This window comes from Danio rerio, chromosome 15, assembly GCF_052040795.2.
Source record: "Danio rerio strain M-AB ecotype USA chromosome 15, GRCz13ab, whole genome shotgun sequence".
Classification (NCBI taxonomy): domain Eukaryota; kingdom Metazoa; phylum Chordata; class Actinopteri; order Cypriniformes; family Danionidae; genus Danio; species Danio rerio.
The window spans coordinates 44,071,493-44,082,479 of record NC_141035.1 but is presented as its reverse complement, the minus strand read 5'-3'; the positions used below and the strand labels follow the sequence as shown (position 1 = coordinate 44,082,479).

General features: G+C 38.1%; 1 protein-coding gene across 1 annotated transcript; it reads left to right on the top strand.

The window, feature by feature from the left end:
* Positions 1-7,762, top strand: smco4 (single-pass membrane protein with coiled-coil domains 4). Its single transcript, NM_001291899.1, has 2 exons — positions 1-187; positions 6,831-7,762. Exon 2 carries the CDS (start codon positions 6,896-6,898, stop codon positions 7,073-7,075), a length of 180 nt encoding a protein of 59 aa, NP_001278828.1. The 5' UTR covers positions 1-187; positions 6,831-6,895; the 3' UTR covers positions 7,076-7,762.
* The last annotated feature ends 3,225 nt before the right edge of the window (positions 7,763-10,987 follow it).

Sequence of the window (10,987 nt, the reverse complement as noted above, 5' to 3'; positions counted from 1 at the left end):
GCCTCCTCCTCGGCCTCCTCGTGCGCGTGACGCTCCATTACTGCCACGTAATCTCGGTCGAGCCCCCGCTCACTCACTGAAAACCTCCGGGAACCGTGACAACGACTGCGGAAAACATTCAAACCGTACAGTACGGAACCCCTCCGGGCGGTGCGCGCGGGTGTAGCGGAACACAGACACTGCAGCGGTAAGCGAAAAGTGCGTGGAAGTGAACGAGACGCAGACCACATTAGTGCATTATCACAAGCAACAGGGCGAGCCATGTGTGTGTGAGAGAGACTGTGAAGTGGAACTGGATACTTTTCAAGTCATTTGCATGCAACAGGTCGATGATTTGTTGTCGGTAGGAACTCGTTTTCAATGTAAACACCGTCACGCAACTTTAATGCAGAAGAGAAAGTGCGGCGCTCACGCTGTCATGCGGTAGATTTCTAGCATGTTCCACAATGAAGCGAGTCTGAACGGGACCCTTCTGCCTTTCTAGGGGGTAATTTTAACACTCGTTCAGCTCACATACTGAGAAGTGTAACTTGTTTTGGTCTTCAAAAGAAGTTGAGCACAACACGAGATGTCACACCCACCTGTAGAGCTGATTCATAATGTGACACCCGTCAGCGCTTATTTACGTTCATGCTATGCTGCATTGTGCTCAGTGGATTTGGCATGTCGTGTAAATGTGCTTATTTCTATTAATGGAGTGAGTTAAGGTAATTTAGGAAGATATTTAATTAATAATCTGTCACCAGAGGCCTACTTGGTGATTAGAGGGCAATTTCAGGTATGGGGCTCTAGCATTGAAACTCAAATCATCCTCTTTCTCTACACTGTAAACAATTATATGATCAATTAGTCATGACAACATATGTTTTAAGTTCATTGTAACTTATTAAACTAAGTTAATCATGTTCTAACTTAATTTTTTAAGTTATGCAAGCTAATTTAGGTCAGTTTAACATAATATAAGTTTAATGGACTCATGAAGTTATTTTGAATCAGCTTAAAATTTTAAGGCAAACAGTTGTTTTTTACAGCGTATATATATATATTTTTTTTTTTCTCGTTTTTTCATATTAAAATACATTTTAAGTGGAACCTTTATAATGTAAAATTTAAAATAAATAAAAGTTATTTACCAATAAAAATCAAGTTCACTAACGATGTACAGTTAATTAGCCCTATTATTCATGGGGGCCGCCAGATTTGAAAAGATGTGATGGCAATAACATCTGAATGGTTACAGACAGATTTTACCACATATGATAGAATATTTATAAGAGCTATATGTTTAATATAGACTTCTTGGCATTAATCGGGACCCTCTAATTTCCTGGGGCCCTAAGCAGCAGTTTACCTCACTTATAGGTTAAGTACGCCCCTTTCTGTCACATTACAAATATTTGACCTTGGACCACAAAACTAATCTAGTGTTGCAGGGGTATAGACCATTTCTATGTGGTGATATCATTGGCCCATGAACATTTCCATATTGCCATCAAACTATTTTATAACTGTAACAAGAGGTGAATCAATCATAACCTTTAATACAGCTATCATAACATATAATCATGACAACATGTGTTTTAGTTTATTGTAACTTAAGCTAAGTTAATCATGTTCTAACTTAATTTTTTAAAGTTACGCAAGCTGTTTTAAGTCAGTTTAACAAAGTTCAATGAGCTCAAAGTTAGTTTAATTCAGCTTAAATTTAAGGCAACCAGGATTTTTTTTCACAGCTTAGATTTTAGTTTTTTTTTTCATGTTAAAATATATTTTGAGTGGAACTTTTAACTTCGTAATGTAATATTAAATGCAATAAATTCACCAGTAAAAAAAGTTTGAAAACAAATGATGTACAGTTTATTAGCCATATTTGTGATTACATTTTAATATTTGCACGTGCAGTACAGAAGGAATGTTCCATTATTCATGGGGGCCCCAAATTTGAATAGAAGTAATTGCGGGAAAATCTGAATGGTTACAGACAGATTTTACAACATATGATAGAATATTTATAAAAGAGCTATATAATTAATTTCGGCTTCTTAGCATTGATTGGGGCCCTCTAATTCCCTGGGGCCCTTAGCAGCTGCTTACCTCGCTTATTGGTTAAGTCCACCCGTCTATCACATTACAAATATGTGACCTTGGACCACAAAACTAATCTAATGTTGCAGGGTTATATTTTTGGGAACAGCCACAAATACATTGATTAGATCAAACTTATTGATTTTAGTTTTATGCCAAAAGTCATAAGAGTATTAAGTACTGATCATGATTCATCAACATGTTTTGTACATGTTGTACTAGAAATATCACAAAATTACACGTTTGATTAGTAATATGCAATGCTCAGAGCTTAATTTATATGCGATTCTCTCATTTTTTTTAGTTTTACTAATTTTTTATACCTCAGATTTTTAAATAGTTGTATCTCAGCCAAATATTGTTCAGTCTTAAAATATACATCAATGGGAACTATATTTCAGGGTGTCTGCGGGGTCTTAAAGTCATAAAGTGTCTAAAATCTCAATAACTAAATTTTGGGCCTTAAAAAGTCTTAAATCTACTGAAATGTTGTGTTGTAGGTCTTGCATTTTTTTTTAACAGGTCTTAATTTTCCTTTGTTCATGTATAGCTACCCAATCTGGCCATTAACACCCATACATTCACCAACAATCCCAATCTCAATAAAACCTTAAACTTTTTATTTAAAGATTGCATTTTTAACTCTATTTACCGTAATGGTTTAATTACTTTCCTTACAGTAACATGTAATACTGACCTGGCCTATATTTTATTATTATTATTATTATTGTTATTATTATTGTTATTATTACTATTAAATGTATTCAATTATAATACTTTTTTATAGGTCTTTTCCTTATTCTTAGCATTTAGCCTTGTATAATTGTAAATTTTCATTTATAATGGTCTTAATGTCTAAAAGTCTTACATTTTACTTGGTGAAACCTGCAGACACCCTGTATTTGTTCTGCTTTCTTGTAATGTATAAATCTCAAAAATCCCAAAATGTAAAGTCGCATATGGTTTTGTGATGGATCAAAATATATTATGTGATATAAAAATATATACATCATGAAATATTCACTTGTTTTGTGTATATAAACATGATTTAGTTTCAATCATTAGTCTTATTCAAAGTAAAATCGTTATCTACTAATCCCCAATGATGAGTTTCAGTTCTACTATCTCGCATCTCACAAAACTGGACTGACAGTTTCAGTTTTCTAGACCAGGGGTGTCCAAACTCAGTCTTGGAGGGCCGGTGTTCTGCAGATTTTAGCTCCAACGTGCCTCAACACATTTGCAAGGATGTTTCTAGAAAGCCTGGTAAGAGCTTGATTAGCTAGCCCAAGTGTGTCTGATTGAGGTTTGAACTGAACTTTGCAGGGCACCGGGCCTCCAGGAGTTTGGGCACCCCTGTTCTAAAACTTCTATGTGAAGCTGCTTCAACACAGTCTACATTGTAGAAGCACTATAGAAATAAAGGTAATTGAATTGAATTTCATCTATATTATGCATATTTCAGCACTTATATTTATGTTTAGACTCTGAATTAGTCTCCTTTAACATATTACACATTTGCCAACTAGTTCATTAAAACGATTACACGTCTCCATGACCCAGATTACTGTAATTCTCTTTAGCATAATACTAGAGTGGAAGTAAAAACTGACTTAAGTTTTGTTTGTTAAAGGGTTTTAAATATGTATAAAGTTTACACAAACTTCCCCACCCTTAAGCAAGTAGTTCATTACGGGACACACTTGAAGTGTGCACAAAACCACACAATCTTAAGATTCAGGATACAACACCCAGTTCCTGTTTGCCTGGGTGGGAATTGTGCTTCATTCTGTGTGTGTGTATGTATGTATGTATGTGTGTGTGTGTGTGTGTGTGTGTGTGTGTGTGTGTGTGTGTGTGTGTGTGTGTTCGCACTGCTGCATTTCACATTTCTCAGAGCTGGCCTTTGCTCAGTTGCCATGACTACGGTTGGAAAAAGTTACTATAGGTATGAAGCCGCAGACATGGAGCAATATTTCATGTATATAGTTTTATTCTGAAGAGAAAGTGTGATATGAGGCTTTTTCATATCAAAACTACCTTAAGAACTTTGGCAAGTTTTATTTTTTAAGTTTACAATGATTAAAAATTCATACAACAAACTTAATATGCCACACAGAAGGACTGCTTGCCATAAAAAAAAAATAGAAATGTCAAATCATAGTTTTATTTATTATTAATAATGCATTACAATTAGATCTTGCTAATGTGATATTGATCTGTTAATGTGCATTGCTGGAATTATTGTGCATAATTCATCAGTCATCCGTCTGTCCGTCCATCCATCCATCCATCCATCCATCCGTCTGTCGATTTATCCATCCGTCTCTCTATTCGTCTGTCCGTCCGTCTGTCTGTCCGTCTAACCTACCGTCTGTATGTCTGTCTGTCTGTTCATCCATCTATCTATCTATCTATCTATCTATCTATCTATCTATCTATCTATCTATCTATCTATCTATCTATCTATATCCATCCATCCGTCCATCCATCTGTCCATCTATCTATCCATCTGTCCATCTATCCGTCTGTCTGTCCGTCCGTCTATCCATCCGTCTGCCTATCCGTCTGTCTATCTTTGTCTGTCTGTCTGTCCATATATCTGTCTGTCTCTCTGTCTCTCTCTGTCCGTCCATCCATCCATCAACCAACAATACAAAGTGTTTTGTTGTTGTTTACAGAATGAAGGCATGCTATTTTTTATCTTATTTTTAAAGTTCTTCTTTTAAGAAATATTATGCATTCATAATTAATATGACATACTTAAATATTTATTTGACACGCTGGAGGGTCACATTGGAATAAAACAAATTAATATGTAATCAAACTGGTTTTGTGTATTAACAATATATTAATTGTATTATTTATTATGGTGTATTAATATTTATGTTGTACACTCCTGGTTTTATTGTGCATTATTCATCAGTGTACATTATTAAGTCATAACCTACTGTGCCTCTGCAACAACTTTTCTGTTTATTTTTTTCATGATTTTCCAATCAAATCCCAATTGCTTTTCTCACTGAATATCATGACCTAAATGTCTTGCAAAAAGCTTCAAAAATACAATTTCACTTATGTTATTTTTTAAAACAGGTTTAGTGTTTTTTTTTTTTTTTTTTTTCAGTAAGTAAACTTTTGTTAAACCATTTTTACACATATGCAAGGGTCCACTTACAATGTGTGTGATGATAATTCGATAGAAAATTTGATAAAGCTGTTTGCTCAAGGTCGCAGGCCGAGTGCATTAAGGGGGTTGCACACCAGATGCAAAAAGTGCTGTCGTGCCAAGCAACACCATGCATTTTAGCATTCTAAACATGGATTTTTATCAGGGTAAGCACACTGATGCCGCAAGCCGGCGGCTGTCTGTGGCACCCAGCTATGACTCGGGACACTGTTCATATTCTGACGTGCCACAGAGCGCCATCTGAATAGTTTCATTTTAAATAAAGTGTGAATTTGCATGTCTAGTGTGGTATACTTCCAACTGTTATGTGCGCGCTGTGTCGTAGCGCATCCGGTGTGCGACTCGATTGAGTGTCCCACCAGTTCCGATATATAGCCATATCTCACTGCTTCAAGTGTGATATTGCGTTTATACAACAGTTCGACAGCATAATTTTATATATAAAAACAAAAGCTAACATGAAAAGTCTCAAAAATCCTTTTTTATGAGGAACTAAAATCCTTTTTTATGAGGAACTAACGCCATTCATTCACATCTGCAGCTGACACTCAGAACAGCAGAAACCGTTGCTACTTCACAAACATCACTTTAGAGCTAGTGTTTGAATGATTCTCTAGCGTAATGTCTAAAGTGATGATAAAACAGCTGATTTTGCTTATATTTCAAGATTATAAGGCTGAACGGCATGAAATGCCTTCAGTCTACATAAATATCCCAGTATTTCTCTGTTGCAATCGGAAATCACAATAATTAACACCAAAAAAGCCAGAGCAAAGTAAACACTACCGGATTACCATGGTATAAATACAGCACCACAACATACAAAATGTCACTTACCTGATTTATAATGATTTGATCAGCTGTAGTTTAAAATTATGCTGAGTTTATAAGGCATATGGGCTTATTATGCTTTCTTTGTCACCATCTTTTGGTGGAACATCAACCCTCGTTGCTCTGCTGTCATCAATGACATAGGCACTATCCTTATAAATAAACTGCATAGTGCATTCTCGCCTAAAAAAGCCTCAAAAGTACATTTTGTTGTCCAACAGCTGCAATATTTGTGGAACTGTGGTGAGTTTATTGATCTGCTGTCACTCTATGTGGGTGAAGTAATACACAAGGGTGAAGAGGCTGCATGAGTTTTGATATTGCAGAATATTGCACGGCGCAAATGAAAAATATACAAAAAAACTAGATGTACTTTAAGTCTGATTGAACTGTGTTGATGTGCTTCCAACTGAAGCTGAATATTGAGAAGGGGGCGGGGCTTTCTTTGTGTGCATCATTTTCTCATAGCAAATTAAAAGAGGGGCGTGGCTTAAAAATATTGTAGCTGAAGCTGTCAAACTGACATCAACAGAAAAGAATCGCCATTACAAACGCAGAAACACTCAGAATTTGATTAAAGATTATCAAAACAAACTATATTTCATTCAATCAACTTGCAGGTATTAATTCACTTAAAGAATACAATGAATGGACTTTGCCATTCACTTGTTTTCATTTGTAAAGCACAGTTTTTAACATCTCAAAACTGTATGTGTTTTAACAGGAGGGCTTCTTCTGGGTTTTTCTTTGGGATTGCCGGTGACCCGTTGTGTGGACGCACACTAAGCCATGCGGCAGCTGAAGGGCAAACCGAAAAAAGAGTCATGGAAAGACAAAAAGGAGCGTAAACAGGCCATGCATGAGGCGCGAGAGCAGGTGACGACTGTCGTTTTACCGACGCTCGTCGTCCTTGTGCTGCTCATCGTTCTCTTCGTTTATGTGGCCACCAGACCCGGAGCCATCGAGTAAAAAGACTCAAAAACAGCCAAATGTCCCCTGTCCGTGTCTCTATCCTTCCCCCTCATTCTTTCCCAGTGTTACGTTCGGTGTGGATTGAACACAATCATAAGGATGAATGGATTGACTATCTGTGCCACGATTGGAGTTTGTCGAAGGAGTCTTCCATTTTGGTTTCCAATAGAGCTGCTCTTTCAGCCACCAGCATTGGTGTCTGTGGCAGCCATGTTGGCTCCAAATGCATTTACAGGGTTCCAGTTATATGCCAAAGCACCTGAGACGCAGTCGGACTGATCCAGGAACAGATCTGAAGCTTCTGCGCTCAAAGTCTGTACAAGTGAGAAGTGACTAGTAGTATTGCACATGTCTGTAGCATGCACGCTTATGCACACACAAACATTGACGGGCGACACATGAAACTGATTCTGACAGAAATGAATGTTATCCAGAATGTACACTTCTGAATGCTCATTACCGAATGCCTCTTAACAAGCGGTCGCTGATGTTTTTTGGTTTAACCGTGCGAGCGAATGCACCATGGAGTGCATGTTTCTATGACACATCTGTGATATACAATCCCAACGGCAAACATGCTCTTGTTTTAAAATGTGTTCCAGCAGGACTTGGATCTAAAAATGTGCCTTAAAACCTTTATTGATTTAACATGCAGTTAAAGTATTAATAAAGAAATAGAAAGCCATGCTGAGTGCTTCAGATGTGTTTCCAGGAAGAGTGTGTTGTGAATGCCTTGATGTAATCGCAGTTCTTTGTTCTAGATCAGGGGTGTCCAAACTCGGTCCTGGAGGGCTGGTGTCCTGCAAAGTTTAGTTCCAACCCCAATCAGACACACCTGGGCAAGCTAATCAAGCTCTTAAGCTGCGGTCTTACTGGGCTTTTCCTCCCATAGACTTCCATTCAAACGCATGCGAATGCGTCAGACCTGAAACGCAGGGTTAGGTTTTGCAGGTTGCTGCAGTGTAAAGTTCAAGCTTGGGGAACTCTGACCTGCGAAATTGCATTACTTGACTGCGTGAGACCAATCGAGGATCAAAACATGATCAGATGTACAGAAATTTAAAACATGGAGCAATCGCTCGCTTTTTTAAATGTTTAATAAGCTTGTTTAATCCCGCCCCTTTTCACAGAATATCGCATGCTCAAACTCTAATGTGACCGCAGCTTTACTAGGCTTTCTAGAAACATCCTTGCAGGTATGTTGAGGCAAGTTGGAGCTAAAATCTACAGGACACCGGCCCTCCAGGACCGAGTTTGGACACCCTTGTTCTAGTATATCTAGTAAGAGCTTGATTACCTGGTTCAGGTGTGTTTAATTGGGGTGGGAGCTAAACTCTCCAGGACTGAGTTTGGACACCCCTGTTCTAGATCATAGGTCTCAAACTAGTTTGCTGGAGTGCGCAGCTCTGCACAGTTTTGCTTCAACCCTAATCAAACACAGCTGATTCAACTAATCAAGGTGTTCAAGAATACTAGAGACTATTAAGCTGGTGTGAGTCGAAGGTGGTTGGAGCAAAACTATGCAGAGCTTAGGCCTTCAGGAATTGAGTTTGAGACCATTTTTTTAGGGTTGGGGTGTCCAAACTCGGTCGTGGAGGGCCGGTGTCCTGCAAGGTTTAGTTCCAACCCCAATTTGACAGCATGGCTGTTTCTCAATATGCGTTCTTCAGCGGTCTTGCGTCCCTCGTGTTCTCGTGCAGCGTCATCATCAGCTGCCTAAGTTCAGTTCCAATACTCAAGACCGCAAGGACGGAGGACGCGTGAAACTTCCCGGATGTGTTCTTGATATCGAGGACGCACTGATGCAGACTTGAGCAGCGAACTCGCTCTGGAAGTCCCAGAAGTCATTGCAACTGGAGGTGGGAAGCGCAGAATTGTATTTAGATTCATTATTAAAGTTCAGAGATATCACTTATTTACCTCAGGAGTTTCCCTAAATGAAACGGTGAAAATAAACATTAACATGAACATCTTAGTAAAGGAATAAACACATTAAGGGTTGTTTGTTTGCTGAAATTCGTATTAAAATCTGTTTTATTTATATTGTGCAGAGTATATTTATAATGTTTTTTATGCAAAGTATATATTTTGAAGAGGGGGGAAACAATAAATCGTATGAAGGCTGCAATGTTTAAATAATTTACCATATAAAACACGTGAAGGTCATGTGACCATCAAGAAGAACGCAGCATCTCAATTCTCAAAGGACGCGTTCTCTACCCTCGCTGTCTCCTGAGTTCATTCTTCCGAGGACACCTGGCAAGACCGGTCTCCACAAGAACACAAGTCCATTCTCTGCGTTCTTGGAATTGAGAAACAGCCTGAGTTTGGACACCCCTGTTCTAGATCATAGGTCTCAAACTGGTTTGCTGGAGTACGCAGCTCTGCACAGTTTTACTTTAACCCTAATCAAACACAGCTGATTCAACTAATCAAGGTGTTCAAGAATACTAGAGACTATTAAGCAGGTGTGAGTTGAAGGTGGTTGGAGCAAAACTACGCAGAGCTGAGGGCCTTCAGGAATTGAGTTTGAGACCAATGGTTTAGGGTAGGGGTGTCCAAACGGTCGTAGAGGGCCGGTGTCCTGCAAGGTTTAGTTCCAACCCCAATTTGACAGCATGAACCAGCTTATCAAGCTCTTTCTAGGTGTACTAGAAACTTCCAGGCAAGTGTGTTGAAGGAAGTTGGAACTAAACTATGCAGGACATTGGCCCTCCAGGACTGAGTTTGTACACCCCTGGTTTAGAGGTAAAAAGGAATTTGAACTATGCAGTTTTGTCCGAGTGAACATCTTCAGTGTTTACATTTTTATTTTGGACTGAACCATGACTGGAAGAAATTAAGTTGTAAAAGGGGTGGGCCACATAACCACACCAACCAATGACAATCACCAAGGACCAGTGCTAGTTCAGATGTTCACCAGCACCAGTTTTGACCCCTCTTTGAAATGTCACACCAGATTTTCAACATATTAAGGATTTAGGTTTAAAATGCCTGAAATTCAGATCCTTTTCTCTCAAAAATGTATCTCATTTTTCCGCAAGAAACTTTGCATTCAAACAAGTGTTCAAAGTTAGTTCTGAGTGAATGCAAATCCCTGAACTATATTTTTTACTCCTTTTCGTTCAATCAGAGGATTCAAATGTAAGTTTTGCATATGATTATTAACTTTTCAGCCAGAACTAGATTCGTTTACCCATATATATTCTCCAATGTTTTGTTTCCTCAACGAGACGTGTGATTATTGCTTTGGACGCCCCCCAAATGTTACGTTCTAATGCACAGTATGGCTGGGAGTGGGAGAAATAAACTAATTAAAGATTATAAGGAAAATATAAATGAAAAATGAATAAGGTTTGGCGAAGTCCCTCCTATCCTCTGCCACAGCAATGCAAGAAAACCAGATGATTGGGCTCATTCCATATAGTCCTGTTATTTATATCACAAAAGATTATAAACTGGACTATACATTAAACTTTTGACATTAAAATTAGAGAAAGAGTATACCTCTATAACTAGCCTACCATTCTTATTTTGCTCATATTAAATGACTCAAATTCAAATTAAGTCGCGAAATTTCAAAAGTAAGCGATAAATTATGTAGTGAAGCTTTAAACTATTCAGTACACCTAAATATATCATGGAAAACTGCTACCAAAATAAAATACAAATGATCATGGGTATGATTTAGTTAATGCTTACACATAGCCCTATTTAGACACTGTTCCTACAGCATTCATTCAATAAAACTCCTCGCAAGTCATATGAAAATTAGGCGACTGTTATCTACAGCATCTATTTAAGTATATATCATGAGAGAAAATGTATCCGCTAAAGATGATCAACTTGTTGTGTGTGCAATATTGGTGTCGCGGTCCCTTTAAGATGTTGTTCCGTCATGACGGCGGT